Source organism: Aplidium turbinatum, chromosome 14 (assembly GCF_918807975.1).
Source record: "Aplidium turbinatum chromosome 14, kaAplTurb1.1, whole genome shotgun sequence".
Taxonomy (NCBI): Eukaryota; Metazoa; Chordata; class Ascidiacea; order Aplousobranchia; family Polyclinidae; genus Aplidium; species Aplidium turbinatum.
Window position 1 is genome coordinate 10158838 of NC_137485.1, and position 21155 is coordinate 10179992.

A 21155-nucleotide genomic window follows, 5' to 3' on the forward strand; every position below is an offset into this window, starting at 1 on the left:
TCATTCCTTTTTATGACGAAACAATAAAGTTTTGATTTGTATGAAAAGGGCATGAAACAATTAAAGAAAAAAAATTAAGTACCGCGTGAATTTATGTGTAAACTAACGTAAAACTAACATGCTAACAAATGAAATGCTAAGCGAGCTAAAGCAAGCAAATGAAAGACTTCGTGAAAAGTTGCAAAGCTTAAGAACAGAAAGCTCAAGATTGTGCGGGGAAACTCAACGATATTTGAACACAAGCATGATGGAAGTTTCAATAGCGCCCTCTACAAATGTGTCTTCAAGCAGGCAAGAAACTATTATTAGTGATTGTTCAATGTAAATATCATCTTTAAATAAAAACTCGAAAGAAGTCGAATTTTTTGGGGAACAAGATGTATCAGTAAACTCCGCAAGATTTCGAACCAGGTTGATTTTAATGACTTGCAACATTTGAGGGTCATTATTGCAAGTTTTAGAATAAAAAACTGATGTTATTTTTATCTCCAGGTATCACTGTTTTTCTGAAATGCCTGGCCCACTACCTTCACCTTGTGGTGGAATATCTTCTCTAAGTGTATTGGCATCAAGTCGGATTTCAATGCTCTCTGATAGAGCTAAGCATGTAAGAGGAGAGGCGACCAGACATATTGATGAAATGTTGCACGATTGGCGAGACTATAAATCGAGAGCAGATGATGAAATAAGGTAGTTTAATTTAACAATGCATTTCTAGCACTAGTTGCAACGTTCATCTGATGAAATTGAAAGTAAAATTAACAACAAACAAGATGGTTTATTGCTTCACTGACGTTTCGCGCACCATGACAATGCGCATCTTCAAAGCGAATAACATACAAAATAAAATTTCACCAGGTTATATACTGCAGTGCGATTGAAGGCAAGAAAAAATAAAACACGCAATATTTTAAAAAATTGGCCAGTGATGTGTGAGCGGTTAGTTTCCACGTTAAATTACATAAAAAACTTCCAACAATAAACATAAAAATTCGAAGCAGTGACAACCAACAAAAAAAAGTGCGATTGAAAGCAAGAGAAAAAAAAAGTGCGATTGAATTAAAACATTGTGTTCTATTTCTCTTGCCTTCAATCGCACTTTTTTTCTGTTGGTCTTCACTGCTTCGAATTTTTATGTTTATTGTTGGAAGTTTTTTACGTCATTTAACGTGGAAAGTAACCGTTCACACATCATTTGCCAATTTTTTTAAAATATTGCGTGTTTTATTTTTTCTTGCCTTCAATCGCACTGCAGTACGAGTATATAACCTGGTGAAATTTTATATTGTATGTTATTCGCTCTGAGGATGCGCATTGTCATGGTGCGCGAAACGTCAGTGAAGCAATAAATCATCTTGTTTGTTGTTAATTTTACTTTCAATTTCATCAGATGAACGTTGCAATTAGTGCTAGAAACGATAATTGTCCTGATGAACACCCCACCTTTTCAGTATTTAACAATGCATGTTAAGAAAAAAGTGGTATAGACTTACAGTCCTAACTTACAGTTACATGTCTGAGGTAACTATAGCGATCTCCACTTTCCTTCTTGGATCTGCTACTGTGTACAGTTGTGTCATGTAAGAAACCCAAGTGTGTACAAACTTGTGGTTAGTTTAATTATGTTTGTTCAGTTTCAGTTATTTTTGTAGACACCGGCACAGAACTGAGCATCTTCTTCGAGAGTCACTGTCTCGCAGAGAAAAAGAATCATGTGAAATGATGCAAGAACTCACTTCACTGAGAGCTGTAATTTTGGAGCAAAAGGACACCATCGATCGATTGACAGACGGCATCGAAGGGGATGAGAAGTGCCGAACAAAATGTGCTGAATTAGAGCTCCAAGTTTGTAAATGGCTAAAAAATACTTTTAGTTTATATGCGCACATTTTTGGCTGTGAAAGTCTAAAATTTGAATTCTTGCACTTGGCCTGCGGAATTACTCAATTCAAATTGTTTAATCTATTGCACTTTTTACAAAAGCGTAAGCTACTGAAGTTTAAGTAACACTTTTGATATATTACTTCTTTCAATAACTCACATGCCTTTTGTAAGGGTTTTGAAAAAAAATCTAGACATGTTCAAGTGGTCTACACATAAGCCTATTTATGCAGTGTTTTATGTTGTCAGGATTGATCTTTTTAATAGACTTAGTTGGAGAACACAGCTTACAACAATTTCGTGACAAAAAGTTTATTCGTTGCACCCGGCAGCTATTAAAAGTGTTACAATTTTTGTATTATACACTTTTTATATAAATCACAATGATTGTTTTCTGGATGTATTAAAAAATACTGTGAGTCAGAAAAATAGAATAATAATTTATTTCACACCAGTTGGGTGCAAAATAACGTCAATCAAAAGTCTCCATAATTGGCGATTTTCAACCGCCACAGTTCTTCCGGGCTGTGCTCTGTAACGGATCGAACCAAACCAGGAAAATATAACTTGACCAAATGCAACGGAAAAATGACTAACTAGTGTTCCGGAAAATAAGCATAATGAAATTAACCCGTATGTCGAAAATGTAACTGGAAACACTTACTAATCCTTGATAGTGTTGTGACTTACCAGGTGACGAAACTTCAGCATCATGTGACGTCACTCTCAGAAGAAAATTTTGCGAGAAATGAAATCATTCAAACCTGCGAAGCGGAACGAGCATCGCTCGCTGCCATCAACTCAGAGTTGCACCAGAGAAATAGAGAACAGTTGAGAACATTCGACTCTTGTGAGCGAGATGTGAGCGGTGGGTTGCCGGATATTTTCTAATAGATTTCAAAGCAAAATTATTTAGAAGGAAAAAAGCAGCGTTTTGTTTTGGTTTTTTAGATTGTGTTGTTTTCTTCTGTAGAAACTAGAATGGAACTGGAGACATTGGAAGAAATGGTGCGAACTTTAAACGAAAGAAAAATAAATTTATTACCCCTCTCGTCATCCTACAGTGAAAGAACTGCAATACCAAAGTAAGCAAAACTGGAAAAAAAAACTGGCGGAGTTAAATATACGATGGAAATTACTAGCACTCATACGACCAAAAAAACTGTTTACAAAAGTCTAGCTAAATCTTAGACGTCGCCTATCCTAAACTATTACACAATGCAGAATGATAACTTCATAAAATAACCTTCCGTAATTTGTTTAAATTTTACTATATTTTTTATTTAACTTTTTAACAACTTTTACGTGAATTGTAACGCTTTGGAGACGCTTTTTAAAACAACATAAATCAGCAAGATTGTTGTATTTAGTACTACAAGCGACTTTTCTTACACCCGGCAACACTATCTTGAAACGATGGCCAGCAAAGCTAGTGCCTCCGCAACCACACCATCCTACCACACACGAGATAACATTGATCCTATTTCACACAACTCCTCAACTAATGGGTCCGCGCAGTCACCGGTAACTCTCATTTGCTTTGAGATAAATAGATTGCCTGTCTTGTGTCAAGGCCTATTTCAGTTTAGTAATTATCGAGTATGCTTTACTTATAAGTTAGTTCAATATTGTAACCGATTGATTTTTAAATAGCATATTTTCTTTTTTAAACGAAATTATCATGATGAACATCGAAACTTTTTAGTATCCGGTATTTTTTGATGTTGGGCTCATGTTAGTGCTATCAGTGGCATGGCTGAAGGTTTGAGTCAAGAGAGAAATTGCCTTCAGCAGTTGAAAGATGGAATTTAAAGTTATTTTCTCTATTCAAACGCACTTGGCACATGAAATACCTTAGTGACAACAAACAGCAAAACACCCCGGACAAAAAAACAACTGAGAAAAGAGGAGCGATCTTTGAGTTGGTAAATGTGGGTTCGATATTCTGAAGGAGTGTAGGTTAGCCTATACAAAAAAACTGATACATAAAAGTGTTTTTCTACCACTTTTATGTATCTTACAAAGGAATCACTTCTTACAAACACAAGGCAAGCTAAGTTACTGAAGGATGGAAGTGACAGAACACTCGCAAACCGACACTCAGCAATGTCAACGTTGAAGTCACTGCAGAAAGAGCATTCAGAAAAGTGCAAGTAAGAGGCAATTCGGAAGGATTTTAATGCTTTGATGTTTATTTTTCTGCTAGGTCTAGTTTTGATCAGGCCTACCTGTTTGGTGATACAATTTTTTTCAATATTGAAAGTTGCCTTCTTTCTGGCATAAAGAATTAAAACGCGTTAATATTATCATAAAGCAGTGAATAAACGTAATAAATTTGTTAGCTTATTGCAGTCAAAACTGTAACAGCTTTAAAACGATACAAACAACACTATTGGTAACTTATTGCTATGACCCCACTCTTTCCTCAACCGTAGGCTACTGACGTTGCAGTTCGTCATATTGTTATGACGTCATAAGACCTATTCAAATTTTAAAGTTTTATTTTTAAAATTACGAGTTGTTTTTCTTTTCAGTTCCTTAGCTCAACAAATTCAAAAATTAAAAGATGAAAGTCAAATGAAAGAAAAGACAATTTCCAGTCTCCAGGCTGCAACAAGCAAGAAAGATCTACCTTAGCTTGCTTCTACAAATCATTGTTTAAATTAAACATGAGTTCTGCTAAAAAATGATAAAATGAAATTTCTTGTGTTACCTTGCATATGCCAACTGATATTTTAACTCGCTGCTCTCTTCTTTCAAGTTCAAGTTTTTCAAGCAAGAACGCCAACAGGAAAAGTTTGCGGAAGGATATGTTTTGAAAGAAAGAGCAATTAAAGATCTTAACACTTTACTTCTGATTCACAGTAATTGTTGCAACATTTTCATATTTGTGTGTGGAGGTGCAGTTGAGACTGCATGCGTTGCCTTTCAGAATGAAAATTAGATAAAACAAAGAAATTGTAGAAACTGGTAAATATCTTGCCGCTATACGGCGCTATCGGTATTTCAGAAAAATACAGATCAAGGAAAAGTTGCTTTGAGCCCGCTGAGTGGCTGAATGTTTGTATCTATTTCACTACTACTACTAAGACATGAGTTCGATTCTAGGTGGTGGCATACTTTAACTTTTTGAGCGCTAGTCATATCTGTGATAACTGTAACTAAATTTTTGACTTGGAAGTTAATTTTTTTAGACTGAGCTCCCGCTAAAATTAAGCATTGAACGAATCAATATCTTTAAACGTAGTTTCCTCGACATTTGCTTTCTAAACGTGGTCTTGTAAATTTGGTTTGAAGATACGTCGCAGGAAACTTTATTGAGAGTAAGTAAAATTTGTCATCGTCTGTATGAAACCCACCGTCTTGTGACTAACAAATTACCACTGCATCATATTCAAACTCTTCGTTTGTGACTAAACCACCAAACCAGGGCGTAAAATAAAACTTTATTCTGTAGGTACTGTCCAGGTGAAGACTATCATGTATTTTTAATTTTAAGAAATAAAATTTAAACAATTTTTGCTATTTCATTTTTCGTCAAAAAAGCTGGCGCAAGTTGTGCTGTACAGGTAGGGTACTACTACAAATTGTATTGGCAAGAGTCTGTTTCCAAATTCTTTTGCTTATTGTGAAATGTTATAGAAACATTCAAAACTTCCACACGTCAAGTGAATTACGTGTTAAACAGTGTGAGTTTTTCAATAAACCTAGAAGAAATGTTATGAATGGATATGGTCTAGGCGTCGCTTTTTAACTTTATAGTCTCATGCAGCTCATAAATTAGACTCAATTGGAAACTACAGTAAGACGGCTTTTACTTTATTACTTCCTTAATTTTGGTACTGCGTACTGCCAACAACTTGGTAACTTCAACTGAAAACAACAGCTACGTAATTTCAACTGAAACTACGCCAACAACGTAATTTCAACGACACACACTCAGCTAAATTGGCGGCCTGTGCATTGTGCAAGCAATAGCAATATTACCTATGTTTAAGAACACACTTTGTTGATGAATTATGATTAAATTAATAAAGCAACAATTATGACATATATATGACGTTGTGAGTACACTTTATCCCACTGAGTTCATTTCAAAATAGTTTCTAGATTAAGTGATCACGTTCTGTAGGCTACTGTAGGTCAAACAAAACCATAACCTCGTCTCTCAAGAAAAAGGTTTTTCGTGTGTATGATGCCTGGGATAAAGTACATTGTACCCGACATAGGTTACAGGCGAACGGAATTCCATCTTTCACAATGCACAATGACTCTTTTTACCCGAGCGCCACATCTCGAGTTTGTTTTGCTGACGGGCGAGCAATCAAGATGAAATTTCCCGCAAAACGCGCTTGTGAGCACCAAAGGCGAGAGGCTCATGGTGATATGTCTGACTACCTGAGTGGACTTGAGTCTAAAATAACTAATGAAAGAAACAGGACAGATTGGACAAGATTTCAGTCGCACAATTATGACACACAGCAGCAGCAACAACACCAGAGCTGTGTGTACGATAATAAAGAGCATTGGAATAACCTGCTTAGATTTGAAGAACATTCGGATCATGATAAGCTGCAGAATAAACGTCAAAATATGACTGGTGATTACGTAGTCAAACCCACTTACCTATCCAATATAAACCAAACAGTTTCAAATGTTTTTCCGAATCAGCAAAACTATGCACGTAATAGCGGACAAGGGGGTGTCCAGAGTGAAGAAACAACTGTGGAAAATTTACATGAAAAATATTATGAAGCCACAAACCAAGTTAAAGGAAATAAAGAGTCTACCGAAATAAAATTTCCTTGGATGAAGAACACGAAGTCACATCATTTTGAATGGAAAACGCAGTGGCAGAGAGGTGAGATTGATATAATCTGGTGTAAAAATTCAATAAAATCTAACGCTAATCATATTCTTTGCTGGCTATACTGTAAGTGACCACATAATCATTTTTTCTGTCTAATTTTTGTAGTTAAACGCTTATGCATGTACTTCATTTTTTTATTGTTTTTGTGTGGCCATAAACATCTAACTTATTTTCAGTATTGTCATTTATTCACCTTAACTAAATTATAATAGCACATCACTGCTGTATAGTGTTTAAATTTGAAAATCATGTGAAGCTTGGGTACAATATAAGGGACCCCTGATAATGACAAAATATGTTTTGATTGATCAGTGGGAAGCCATTTTGAAAAAAAAATGAGTGCACAGCAGCACAAAATATATGAATTTATTATGAACTGAAAAGTACAATCGTACTCTGTGTAATTCGCTGGCATAGTGGATAAACTTTCTGCCTTTTAATCGGTCGACATGACTTCGATAACTTGTTCATCCATAACCTATAGATTATATAAAACTGCGCTGAAATTTGTTCTTGCACAGCATTCAGCATTGTGAAAATGAATAACCTACAAGGTTATACTGTAATATTTGCAGCTCAGACTCTGCAGTGCAGTGTTGCACTGAAACTGGCTGTTTGCTGCTAAATGCAACTCATATCTGCTTTGAATAGGGTGCTATATAAAAACACGGTTATTGCTATTAAGTAAATTTAGACGCTGTGATAACAGGAAGTTAAAATTTCAGTAAATATCTTAATACACTTTTGAACTGCATGGTAGGCTACGTTACAAAAGCAAAGAGGTTTTACAACTACACTAGTGTATAAGCTCATTTCATACACTTATGCGTCACACAAATTCAAATGCCTTATGGGAATAGAAATAAAAAGGCTTAACACAAAATAAATTGAGCAATTTGACAAGAAATATTTCTGTTATAGCCAGGGCTTTGGATCAGGCGTAAATGTTAAGTTGTTCCAGCTCCAGCTCCGGAGCTCTCTTTTATCATAAATTAGCACCAGCTCCTGCTCCGGAGCTTATTGATACCACTACTCCAGCTCCAGGCTCCGAAAAGTGCTTTCATTAAAATAATGACAACATACCAATTTAATTTCTAAAGCTTAAAATTGCCTGCAGTCAACTGTTGCTAAAAAATGGCACAACTTTATGAAATTTAAAGTACTTTCATCAAAATGTCATGCGGAACAGCATTTCAAAACATATTCGTTAATTCGACGTCTGATTACGCAAACAATTTCTTAATTTTGTGAAGGGTTGCTGTTAAATTATGTAAATTCAGCCAATAGCAGTAGCATCTTATGAAATACATCTGAGCCCGAGCTATTTTTCAAACAACTGGCTCCAGCTCTTGCTCCAGCTCCACTTGAATTTCACGTAGAGCTTCGGCTCCAGCTCCGTTAAAAATTCGCGCTCCAGGGCTCCGGCTCCTTGCTCCAGCTCCGGCTCCAAAGCCCTGGTTTTTGCATTGCATGGCAATATTTAATACATTTTTTTTATCTAAATAACAAAACTATAGGTCCAGTGCTTATTGGTCTACTGCTGTGCAGGATGCTACAACTGTATAAGATAATAAAGAATACTGAAAATACAAACCAACAGCACGTCAAGATTTTAGCTAACTGCACCTTTCTATCAATAAACACCAATTCATGTGGAACATTGCCGTTACCTATTTCAACTGCGTACCAGCAATAATAATTGCACACTTGTAAAATATTTTGTCATAACGTAAAAGGTTTTTGGTACATTGTTGTGACCTGTAGTAGCTGTACGAATTTAAAGTTGTATCATAATATTTAAAGCCAGTTGATAGTAAATTCCATTAAAAGTGAGATAAGGAAAAACCATCTTGATGCTACGATCGCATAGTGCGATATGTTTTTTTCAAAATGTCGCACAGCATCTAATTGTCATAATTATGGACTAAAATTATTCTGTGATTCATTTTTGAGGCCTAAAAAGGAACATTTAATCTAAGCTTACAGTACTCATTTTGCATATTGGATTTGCGAGTAGGTTAATGACAAAAATATGCTTTTTCAGCATTTTGATTACTTGAAAAATATCTGTACGTAATTATATTTCGTTCCAATTAGCTTTACATATAGTATTCTGTCGAAATACCGGAGAGTGGGGTTTCATCTCTAATAACAATAGGTTTAAATGAGTTGTTAATTACACCGCATTTGTCACAATCATGATGAGTGATATGGGGAATTTATTAAACAACAAAAATATAAACTTTGTTTCTTGTATTAGTTTAATTTATAGCAAATGTTAGTTGCGAAAAAAAATGTTTGCATTTTTTTAAATACTTTTTAATTGTTCTGCAAGGATAATATAGAAATATCTTAAGACATTTTTCATATTTCAATTATGTGATAATAACATTTTGATGATCAATTTCGTCAAACTTTAAATATGTGTGTTTCCAATATGAAAAAGTTTGTAATACGGTACTCAAATCTATATGACAACACTCTTAAACTCATAATTTCTCAGATGTTTTTGATGTTTTTTTTTGCTTAAAAGCGTATTTAGGCTAATTAACTTTCGGGTGAAATAATTTTTTTCTGATAAGATTTTGAAAGTGAAGTATGTTCCATATTTGATTAATATTTTGGCGAACTAAACGGATTAAACCTTAAATCTAACTTGAAAATGGTAAAATACTTGAAAATCAATTTCGAAATCTTATTTATAAGTTATTTTTGCTGATAAGGTGAATTCTTGCCACCGGCTTCCTGCAGAATAAAGTGGTATTATGATTTGGCAAAATTTATGATACAAAATAATACAAATACAGAAAAAGTTATAAAAGTTTTATTAAACTACTTCAAATGATTTAAAATCAAGTTATCGTTAACATGTAGCTTTGAATAAAAAAAATAAAATTGCTGAAATCTGTTTTATTGTGAAACTTAATATAGTGCAAAGATTATTCAATTTCAACCACCTACTCTACTGGGTGGTCGGGCACTCCTAAATAATAAACATCATCCTATAAAATTAGATTATGTTGAAAACAACAGTTTGAGTTGTCCAAAGCTAATAATCAAACTGCAGCAAGAAATACTGTGCAGGGTACATACGTAAACAAGAAATGAGTCAAAACGTATTGCCTTCGGATTAAATAATAAGAAATTTATTCTATAAAAGATTTGATTTTTTCAAGTGAAGCTAAATTATGTCCTACAAAGCTATACCACAACGAATCAAGCAGATGACAAAACAAATGATTTTTGCATCCAAGCGAGCGAAAATTCAACATATTCTTTTCTGAATATTTTTCTGAGCACATTTGTTCTATTGTAGATGAAACTGTGTTTTTATACTTGTTTGGTATGACGTAATACCACTACACAATACGTATGTGCACTGTGCTGTATTGTACAACGTGCATATACGCTACAAGATGCTATGCACGCAATTTCCAAGGTTATAGATGTTTCTGGAAATATGCTTTTCTCAAACTTATACTAAACTCTTAGCTTCTAACTTAAGTGTTAGATCAGCAGTTTTTGTGCAATGTAATTAGAAATTTTACCTTTGGTTTGATGGTTTACAGTCGTGGCCAAAAGTTATAAAAAACGTCATAAATCAAGTCTGGTCTTAAACTTTTGACTATAACAGTGTAGTTTGATTCCATTGACACTAAGTGTGTAGTTGGCATTTAAATATGTTTTTTTACTGCAATTGTTTTGCCTTAAGCACACCATTGTAGATGTAGTTTAACTAATTTTGGGAACATAATTCTGCTGCAAAACAGCGTTTGAATATTGACCTCACAACTAAAAAATCAATCAAATAATCAAATTGCAGGTTGGCGTATTGGTTGGTCTTTGCTCCGAACAAATCTTATCAGCTTAAGGACTGGGATTTTTGTTAGTCGTTTTGTTCGTGCGGCAATTGTATTGTTAGAATTTTCTACGAATATTTTTTTGCACGTTACATATTTTCAACTATATTCGGAGAAAAGGCATTCTTCGTAGTTTTTATGAATACTTAAGACCACTTTTATACTGCAGAAAATTGCAGCAGACATTTTTTATGTACGTCAGTCAAGCAACTGTCACCATTGTGTTTATCGATTGGGAAACAACGCAAGTATAGCCCAGGACTTCCCAAACTATCGGTCGTGGCCTCAAATGGGGTCACAAATCGTAACTTTAGGGTTGCCAAACAAAGTAAAGTGGACCCACTGCGGGTAGTTTGCTGGTAACTGTCCACCAAGAAGTCGCATAGAAATTTGTTTTTTGAAATGGGGTCACACAATAAAAAGTTTGAAAAGACTTGCAGCATATTGCTGTCCATAGCCTGGGCTATAGCCTAGTCGCTTGTCATGGCTGGCAATAGTCGATTGCCACTAGGCCACGTCTTGCTAGTTTGTGATGTTTTCCTCGCAACTTCTGTAGGCTACTCGACAAACACACGGATTTTTTTTCAAAAACGTTAAATAAATTTTTCTCTCCGAGCAATTTTATTTTAAACAAATCTGGACTGTCCGTAAAAAAAGGAATGGCAAAATTATAATTTTCTTGTTTCAAAATAATTGCACTGAGCTCTCTGAACCAAATACTTAAAAATGAAAGGCTTACGAATGACGAATATTCGTGTTCGTACAGAGAGCAAAGTCCTGTATGTGGTCTCACAACTCGTCAAAAACCACGTCATACTACTACTAGCTTAAGTGACAAATAAAACATCGGCTTTATTGAAAAAAACTTGTCTAGTGATCATAGTGATAATTGTCATACTTTTGCGAGCAAACATCACTCTAATCAATTTAATGGAATAATCTGAATTTCTCAAGAAACTTTATAAAATATGCACTTCAAAAAGATTTGATTTTTTTTTTTTTTTTTGGTATCAATATCAGGATCAGGAATGAACACTTTAAATGTCAAAATCTGTTTGAAAGGCAGGTAAAATGCTTTTGTTAACTGAGTTACTCGGAATTGTTCACATATAGCCTACCACTGTAGTGCAGTGGACAACGACTTGACCTGCAGCATAGTTTCATCAAACGAATAGTAAAGTTCAAATCATTCATTGCACACCCAAACTTGAATGGTATTGAACAATTGTTTATTCAGTTTGATTAATTATAAAACAACCGAGTTGGTTTGAAGCAAAATAGTAGGCAAACAAATGAAACAACTGGCCTACAGCCATTGCTTCCATTTTTCCGATAATATTTGCCATTTTGCTGGCAATTGTTATCTTCAAAACGTGTCCTTGTCTTGTACGTGGACAGCTATATCAGTCCGCCCTAGCTACGAGCGAGATAAGAAAACTTTGAAATCACCGCTGCCTATACAGTAGGCCTGGCAATGTTTGGATAAACTTGTTTAAAGTGATAAGAACTAAATTAGCTGCTGTTGAACAATGAATGCAAAGCAGTAATGTGGCTTCCTTAGTTTGGTAGGAAACAGTAAAAATGCATAAACCTTTAAAGTCAAACTTTGGAGCTAATTTAAAGAAATAGACGCTACTGTCTCTCAACCTCTGTTCTGGTTCCTCGATGTTATTAAAAATGAAAATTTATAAAAGGCAAAAGCCACTGAAAGGCGACCAAACGCGGCAAATTGAACAGATTTTTCTCCTTGTAGGCTACAACGGTAGTTGTGAAACTTTTCAGATTGCGTTGTGAGTTTTGAGTTGACCCTAACGTGGAGACTGGGACTTTTCTGCCTGATGTTTTGTGTATCTAAGCTCTACGGAACGGCGCTTGCCTGAATCAAGATATCTATGACGTGCTCTTGACTGAAAACGGCGCAATAGTTTGCAGAAATTGGAACGGATTATCAAACTTCTTATAAACTGTTCTTTTCTGTTTGTGATTACTCATTGTTGTCAGAAGTTTAAAAAAATAATTCACTTTGTGTATTATTAACAAACACTAGGCTATCGTATGTGGAAAGAACAAAAAGATTGACACTTTGTCTTTCACTGTTTACATAAAACCACCAATCTGAAGTTAGAGACAATTTTTGGAATAGAAACACAGACATGTCCAGTGTCCACTGCCCACTTTGCAACAAGAAATTCCTTTTTCAATTCTTGCAAACTAACGGTAATTCTGATAAAACATTTTTGTTTGCGGATAGTAGTTGACAGGACTGTGATAGACCAAGTAGCGTTGGCAAGGGGATCCAAGGGTACTTTTAGACCCAGGCCGGGGGTGATTTTAGGGGCCCGTCATCTTCCCAAAGAGTCCTGAAAATTTGAAAAAGCATCGTGCATTCTTTGGATATATAACGCTTTTCTTTGAAATGTATTGATTTGGGGCGCGAGGATTTTATTCATACCGGGGTAAAATTATTCATACCGGGGTAAAATTATTCATACCGGTGTAAAATTATTCATACCGGTGTAAAATTATTTTTTTACCGGCCCTGGATAGAGCAACAGAAGCCAAACGGTGGTTTGGCAACCTCTTTTGAATTTTTGTTAATACCGTGGTGTTAGAGTGCGATCCGGTTAGTAGCATACTGGATGAATGCATAATCTTTTTTACCTCTGGTGTTGTATTACCACACTAAGATCCTAAATCCCAAACAATAACCAATCGCTTGTCAAGTCACACTTCGGTTTATGGCATAGCGCACATTTGCATAATCTCCTTTATTGAATAGAATGAAGCACATGTAGTTGATTAACTGACGTATTTGATAATTTGCTGCAACATTTTATTGACAAAAAGAATTGTTTCAGAGTTATTTAATAGTGAAATGCGTTAAAAAGACCGCAGATTGTCAACAAAGCAGAATGTAACCACACAAAAGATGTGCATAGCTTTGTAAACCTTAAAAATAAAAACAACATCCTCACAGACTCGTCTAAGATCATTTTTAGTTATCAAAACATTTTCTTTTTGAAAAGGTCATTAAGTCAAAATTGTTTTGCCCCTTTTGTCATCTCAGGAAATGAGTGAAAAACCTTTCTGAATCTATGGAGTAAAAGATGAAATACTTATCTCATACAATACTGAAATTAAGATGAAATATTTATTGAAACATTGAATGACAGAATTTTGATTTTGTTTTATAAACTAAAGATATCTGAGACAACTTTTAGATGACGACATAATGTCAAGAAAAATTTAAATTTTTTTTTTCATTTCAGTAAATTGGTGATAGATTTTCCTGAAATAGCCTAAATGAATTGAAAATGAAAGACTCAAAGAATTTAAGGAATAGGCTAGCTTAAAAGCTAGTTTTAATGATTTTCATGGTCTGAAACCATATTTTTCCTTTCAGCGGACTGCTTCCATGTTAATGTAATCAGTGACAGGTTCCAGTCTCAAAACGTTTGTGCCACAAACCAACCAGTTGCTGAAAATGAGCCCTGAGAATTAAAAGAAGATTTATTCAACCATTGAGTTTTGAACATAATTGCCAGAAAGCAAATGTCAAGAGGTTCAGAAAATTATTGCAACACACGGCTTTTTCTTTCGTAAGATGTGTAATTACTTATATAAAAACCACAACAACCTACCTTTCAGGGTTTAAGCAACCTACACTTCAGTTACAGATAGTATGGAAACGCACTAGTCATCTGAACATTTGTAGCGTAGCCTACAATAAATAAACTGATTGATTGTAAGTTTTTTTGCATAGACTATCTACCATTTAGTGCATTTTGCGACTTGCGAACATGTAAATAGTCCGCTGCATACGACGCATGCTAGAAAAACTTTGGCCACCCCTGGGATAGAGCATGAATGCTTGAGCCATTCAGAAGCTATTATTTCTGCATCCAAAAAGCTTGAGTTTGCTTAAGCTGGCATGAACAAGTTTTGTTTTGTGATTGATTGAGATTGATTGAAAATAAATTGTAAGTTCCATGATGGGATGTGTTGATGCACGAGACCAGTAAAAATTCGAATGGAAGCTTTGAAATTTTCCAGATTATAACTTTTTTTTAACTGTTTTCGAGCCGCATTGGCAGACATTACTTTGACTTCAAGTTCTTAACTGCGCAATGTAAAATGGAGGACGGCCTTCATCGATCTTGTCTGTCTAATTTCTCACTGGCCTAATCTTTCCTGGACATGATAAGAATGCGTTGAATGATGTGAAGCTGTCTGCTGTATGTTTGTCAATACAATAAAAGTCTTTTTAATCATCAAAACAAAACTGTCGGACACAATGTTAGTTTTTGATGTTTTGATGCAACGAAAACGTAATAAAAAGGTTAAAAAAGAGATGACGAAGCATAATATCAGCAACTCTAAACTCATAGATTTTTTTTCTGCAAATCTTTGATAACAAGTAAACCTATAGTTAGACAAGATTAGAACCTGTATGAAATGTAGACTTTTATGCGTTTGTCAGCTGTGTGGCCGGGTGGTAGGAGCCTTTGTACGACGATCGGAAAACGTTTGTTCGACACCGCTCAAGAGCACGTGCCTTTTGTATAAAACAGTCAAAGGCATGCCTGGTTGACCAGAAGATTAGCTTTCTTGCCTTCCAGTCAACTTTATCTTTATCTTTAATTATAGGGAACGACAACCATACACCAACCACTAGTAGCCTACATCCTTGAGATGACAATAATATCCCTTTCTACTGTTGTCATACAAACCCTTGAATGTCAAAATGGTGGAAAAAAAGCCACAACATAATCAGTATTGCCCACTAAAGCCAACAATGCCCAAGCATGTCAGGCTTTGTCACATTGCCAAGCGCAGAGTGTGCTCATTGAGTTGAATATTTGAGATCTTTTTGAACAAGTTTTCCCGGTTGATAACAAGTAGGCCTAAGTAAAAAGGCATAAAAAGTTGCAGGCTAATAAATTATTCTAACCATTTGCTTTGTTTATTTTAACTCCGGCTCGGTAACTTAGTGGTCAGTTGCGTCCGCCTCTGAGTCGGTAGGCATGGGATCGATACCCTGTCGCGTTATACCAAAAACTTATTAAAAGTGGCACTGAATCTTATTCCTGCTTGGCACTCAGAAATAAATTTTGATAATAACGTACTCATTTGCGCCTCTATACGGCTGCACTGAACCTGTCTGCTTTGTAAAGCACTGAGGAGTAACTCGTTCTCGGTTGGATACAGCGCCATATAAAAAGAAGCATTATTATTATTAATCACTTCGTCTGATATTATATTGAAGTAAGTTATTGATAATAATAGATGTTTTGGTGATGTTGCCGAATGGCAATCTACACAAATTTTTGGGATAATAATGTTATTTTGTCGTATTTATACAATTTACGCGTTTTTGCAAAATGATTTATGAAGGCTGAGAAGCTAATTGATTGATGGTGGAAGTTTGTTTATTTTTGGACTGAAAAATCTGCTTTGTGAACTTATTCCTGACAGTTTTGAATATTTGTAGAGCAGTGGTTTCTAGCCTTTTTTGGATAACAACCTCTTATGCTGATTTTAAATATCCTGCAACCCCCTCTCCCCGACCAACTATTTTTTCTAAACAGCAAGATCAATGTCGATGGTCGTGACAAATAAAGTCGATGGTCGCGACACTCACAAAACCTTTGAGTGAACCCCTTGGCGGTCGCAACCTCCAGGATGAACATCACTTCTGCAGAAGTTTTGATCCACTGACGCAGGGTCGGTAGCCAGATTGGTAGATGGGAGTTTTCGCTTGTCGTTGATATGTTGTTGTCTGTGAATTATTCCATCCACTGAATGCCGGTGAATGGAGAGTAGTCTTTGAATATCTTTTCTCCTTGAATAACATACTTCAGGCAACGCACTTTTTATGAGAGAAGCTCTACCAGCAATTGGAATGTTTCCACATGATTTTGTTAACTGTAAAAAAAGTGCGGGGAATCAGCTTTAAAATCAGACCAACCATTTCTATTGGTCTGAGAAAACCTTGATTCGATTCTAAGTTATCATCATTGTGCAGTTGTGTTGCAACAATAGTACTGTTATTGACCGCAGAATACATTTGCAACAAAGCAGTTAAAAACTTGGTCTCCTTCGTGGTAGCCTGGCACCACCAAGCATGGTGCTTGCGCTTGAAATGTTATATCGCCAAAGATAAGTTGAAATTGTTTGTGCTCTTTATTAGAGTTGAGTTTTTATTGAAATCTTCTCAGATTATATGTCACCCGTTCTGAGAGGGTCCTAATGGAAATGGAAATCATGGCTGGAAAAACCAATAAACATAAAAAAGGATACGAATATGAGCTTGTGCTTGCTGTAAGATTTGCATTGCTTCAGCAGTGTTCTTGTTGGTCAAAAGAAATAGTAAGATGCATTCATTACTTTTTTTTTTTACAAATGAATGTAATTTGCTCAAAAATAAAATAAGAATGACCCGACATCGGCCATTTTGTATATTTTAGGCAGGAACGAGTTTTGATTAATGATTAACCAAACAGTAGCAGCACGGCAGCTTTTGACTAGTTACTTAACAAAAAACCGATGTTTGATGAATTCGGAGGATGATAACACAGGCCAACAAAAACATTCTGATGCGAGAAATATTTTTTTGCAATTTTAGGATCTATCTGGGGCTTTTATTCTAAAACCATGATTGGCTTTATTGGATTGTGTGTATTTTATTATTTTTTTGTGTTTTTGTATAATGCTGTGTGAATGCTTAAAAGGTTTTATAAAGTGTTTTGGCCTAATTTCATCAAACAGAAACTTTAATTAAATCGGTATGCATAAAATTTCTGCTACTGTAGATTGATATGAGTGTCCAGATACATTTCTTCAATAGTCACTATAAAAAATTTTGTTACCATTTGATAAATTAAAGAAAATATTTAGCCAGTTTAATGGTGGGCCATCATGAAGTGGTAACGGGCATAGAGAAGCAGATGCTAAGATGCTTATAAAGCATTTGATGGCAAATTACCGACATTAATTATGTAAGTTAAGTCTTCGATCGTTTTATTTTTTATTTTTTGTGCAATACTACGTCAAATTTTCATTGGTCTTCCCAAGAAATTAAATATCAAACCATTAAGCAAAGGCCCGGATACAACGAAAAGGCTGAAACATTAAATAAATTTTATTTTTTCCAACCGTTTAATATATTGTTAAGTCATGAAATAAGATGTCTTCTATATAAGAGCTTCTGCTCCAGGCTCGAAAGAAGCCGGTTCAATACCCGATCGTTAGTGAACACGAAGACTGGTTTGCGTGTCTTTGCGTCCACTAAACCTTGACAGGAAGGTAGAGAGGGTACTTTTGAATCTGGGACGGGATGATTTTAGGGGCTCGTAACATTTTCAAGGGGCCCAGAAGCTAGGAGAAATCACGTCTTGTTTGGATGCAGTGGGTTATTTTTAAAATGTTTCATGATTAGGGTCCCGAGTATCTTATTGGTACCGGGCCCAAATTATCTTCTCATGCATTATACAACAGATACGACACAAAACAACGCCATTAAACTGTATTTAATTTCAATTGTATTGTATGTAATTGTATGTAATTTCAGCTTGTATTTAATTTCGCTTTACGTTTTAAACCTTGTTGCTTGATGTCCTCAGAAGGTAACTAGGTAACACATTAAGTGGTTATGGTATTTTTTGTGTTGTAATTTAGGTTGGTTGTAAATCATTGATAAGAATATTGACTCAAGGCAAGACCGACATAATGTTTGTATGATGCTCCTGAGCTTATCGTGGAAAGCACACAGTGATAACTGATATCAAAATAACTGCTTCTTCTGTTTGAGAAATCTAACAATCTGTATTAATCCAGCTGGCTTAGGAAAGCTTTTATATTGATTTAACGTCGTGCTACATTGAAGCATTGCGAAAGTGACAGCTAATGTCGCCTGATGATACTTTCATCAACTTTCACAAAGAAGAAAGGCGATAAAACACGTCTTAAATTCGCATAAATTCGACCAATGTGGAACATGTCGCAACTCGCAATCTGAATATTTTCATTTGTAACAATATCCGCACTTTTTTATACAGTGGAAGTGCCAGAGGCGGCGATTGGAGCGATCGTCCACCCACTTCCCCGCAAAACATACAAAAATTACTTTGTTCAAGGTGTATTTGCAAGGTCGGATTAATGTAGACCTACACATCATTATGTTTTGTCGAAATCTCCCTCCCTTCCCCTTAACGCTGCTTACTGGATCCACCCCTGTTTTTATAAACGTATTCCATTTTTAAAGTGCTAGCATAAATATTCTTGTAAAAGGGGATGATAACTTTGTTACGTCACAGCGATGGGTTGCACGCCACCACAATTTCCAGAAGTTGATGACAACAAGAGGACACGGACCGCGTACACTAGAGGGCAGCTTTTGGAGCTGGAGAAGGAATTCCATTTCAATCGATATATTTCGAGGCCTAGAAGAATCGAGCTTGCTGCGGGACTCAATTTGACGGAGCGACACATCAAAATTTGGTTTCAAAACAGGTATTTAACTTATTTTTTTTTTATCTCGGCTGTATGGTGACAAAGGCGCTGGTTCGACACCGCTGAAGGACACGCAGTTTTGTATTTGGCAATACACTTAAAGGCATGCCTAAAGATGGACATAAAGATTGGTTTTCTTGCCTTACCTTCTATTTAATTTAAAGTAGTGGTTGGTAAAAACTATTTTATGACAAAATTTACAGCACTAGTTGCCATGGTTGAGATCAAAGTGCATTGTTCGTGGCAGGTGTAGCCAGGGTGAGGGTTGGGGTAAAGGATAGGGTTATGCTCTATGGCCAGCACTTCAAAATTTCCTAAATCACAAGTTTTTGTTTTCGTTGACGTTTTGTTTTCGTTTTGTCTTGTGACACACACTGTGCGCTATTCTTGTTAAGATAGTTTTTGTAAAAATTCACAGTTATTAACTTTTTTTCAGTAAAGTTTGCATCAAATTTAAATTTAAGTTTAGGTTTAGTTTTTTTAGGGTTGGTAACCACGGCATATTGCTTATGGTTACTACAGCTCGGTAACATAGGTCATGCCATGGTATATTTAATTTTTATACACAAGAAAAGACGATGATTTGGCCTTTTAAAGCTAAAATAGACATTAAAAAAAATCTTTATGAAAAACAATTTAATGTTTTTATTTTCAGGCGAATGAAGTGGAAAAAGGACCAGGCGTCTTCTAAAACCTGCTTGGCGATAGAACATAAAGATTTCTCAATACCTGAAGATTTATCCTCGTCTCAGTTGAAAATAAACTCACCGCTAGATGATAATAACGAGTTGCAACATGTTTCAGCAATCCATGACTCATTTGAAACAACCAACAATGACAAAGCATTGCGATCAGAACAGAATTTGTCTTTCAGCAATTCGAGTGTCAGCGCGAATATAAAACCATTGCAAAATAATGTTGCCAATCTTTCGTCTGCTGCTTCTAGTTTAAACGATTATGCTTCGTCAAAACAACAATCTACCTCTTAAGATTATAATGATGTACTGATGACTACAGTTTGTCTTGAAGAATTCCTTTTAAATGAAGAATAACAGCGAATGCCATGTTGATATGGTCATGGATAAATGCCATCTTCTAAAAAAGCAGCATGTTTTTAAAATGGAAGAAGTGGGTGTTCACGCACCATCAGTTTGTTATAAACACTGTTGTGCAAGCCACGTTACTGAAATGCACGAAATCTATACCTATTTGTAGCCTACCACTTAATTATGCTTCTATATTGCCAAAACGTTAGAGAAATATGGAAACTATCAAGTGCCCTATGTCTACGGTTTATATTGTAGCTTTATTTGGCGAGCTTCTTGTAATTATTGACTCATGGTAAAAGTCGAAGATTTTGCATGCAATTTAAAGTGTGTTGCTTATTTAGTACTGACTATTATTCTTGTCGAGTTCAAACTTAAATATTGTGTTGCTCTATTTATAACGCCCAACCTGTCTAAGTAGTATCTTTTAATAAATTTATTTGGTTACATCTTGGTTTCCGTACGTTACATGAAGAGGACTAATCACTTCGCGAGGTTGCAAAAATGGAAAATATTACAAGCAGCCTACATATGAGGTTTCCCACGGACAAATAAAGGGCAGGTTTGCTTCTCTCTCTGGTTCTGATGGCTACGTACGGTACCTACCGAAGCAAAATCGTTTAGCTGATCCTAACGCCGTACACTTTCAAATTATTTTTATACAAAAGGCTTTAAAAAAAACTATTTTATTTTTTCACTTTTCATTTTTTTGGGTCAATAATATGGGCAACAATTGAAACGCTTCTGAACAAGTCATAACATAAACTCATGAAATGAATTACTACACAAAATAATCCTTTGAGCAGAGTTGGAAAGAAGGTACAAAGAAAAAAAGATATTTTTGCAACGTTTACGTTGCAAAGAATGGTATTAGTTTTGTATTATTAAATTTCACTTTCATTTTTAATATTTGTGCTAGACAAATCTACCATTGACATTGAAGACCAGTGCAGAAAACTAGCTAGCGTTACAGCTCCCTAAGACAGT

At 35.4% G+C, this 21155-nt stretch overlaps 2 protein-coding genes across 2 annotated transcripts; both read left to right on the forward strand.

The window, feature by feature from the left end:
- The first annotated feature begins 77 nt into the window (after positions 1-77).
- On the forward strand, positions 78-4888 carry LOC145783479 (uncharacterized). Its single transcript, XM_082595364.1, has 8 exons — positions 78-291; positions 493-690; positions 1653-1845; positions 2575-2749; positions 2855-2966; positions 3252-3405; positions 3907-4034; positions 4416-4888. Exons 1-8 carry the CDS (start codon positions 119-121, stop codon positions 4516-4518), a joined length of 1236 nt encoding a protein of 411 aa, XP_082451490.1. The 5' UTR covers positions 78-118; the 3' UTR covers positions 4519-4888.
- A 255-nt stretch (positions 4889-5143) lies between these two features.
- On the forward strand, positions 5144-20467 carry LOC145783591 (uncharacterized). Its single transcript, XM_082595486.1, has 4 exons — positions 5144-5204; positions 6111-6742; positions 18927-19122; positions 19778-20467. Exons 2-4 carry the CDS (start codon positions 6142-6144, stop codon positions 20109-20111), a joined length of 1131 nt encoding a protein of 376 aa, XP_082451612.1. The 5' UTR covers positions 5144-5204; positions 6111-6141; the 3' UTR covers positions 20112-20467.
- Positions 20468-21155: the final 688 nt, after the last annotated feature.

What these genes read in the sequence shown, in the direction of transcription:
- LOC145783479 (XM_082595364.1), top strand. Translation starts at nt 119, where the DNA reads ATGCTAACAAATGAAATGCTAAGCGAGCTAAAGCAAGCAAATGAAAGA. An exon ending in GTGCTGAATTAGAGCTCCAA is followed by an intron (nt 1,846 to 2,574) that starts GTTTGTAAATGG and finishes GTGACTTACCAG; the next exon opens with GTGACGAAACTTCAGCATCA. An exon ending in TTGTGAGCGAGATGTGAGCG is followed by an intron (nt 2,750 to 2,854) that starts GTGGGTTGCCGG and finishes TTTCTTCTGTAG; the next exon opens with AAACTAGAATGGAACTGGAG.
- LOC145783591 (XM_082595486.1), top strand. Translation starts at nt 6,142, where the DNA reads ATGCACAATGACTCTTTTTACCCGAGCGCCACATCTCGAGTTTGTTTT. An exon ending in GAAAACGCAGTGGCAGAGAG is followed by an intron (nt 6,743 to 18,926) that starts GTGAGATTGATA and finishes GTTACGTCACAG; the next exon opens with CGATGGGTTGCACGCCACCA. An exon ending in AAAATTTGGTTTCAAAACAG is followed by an intron (nt 19,123 to 19,777) that starts GTATTTAACTTA and finishes TTTTATTTTCAG; the next exon opens with GCGAATGAAGTGGAAAAAGG.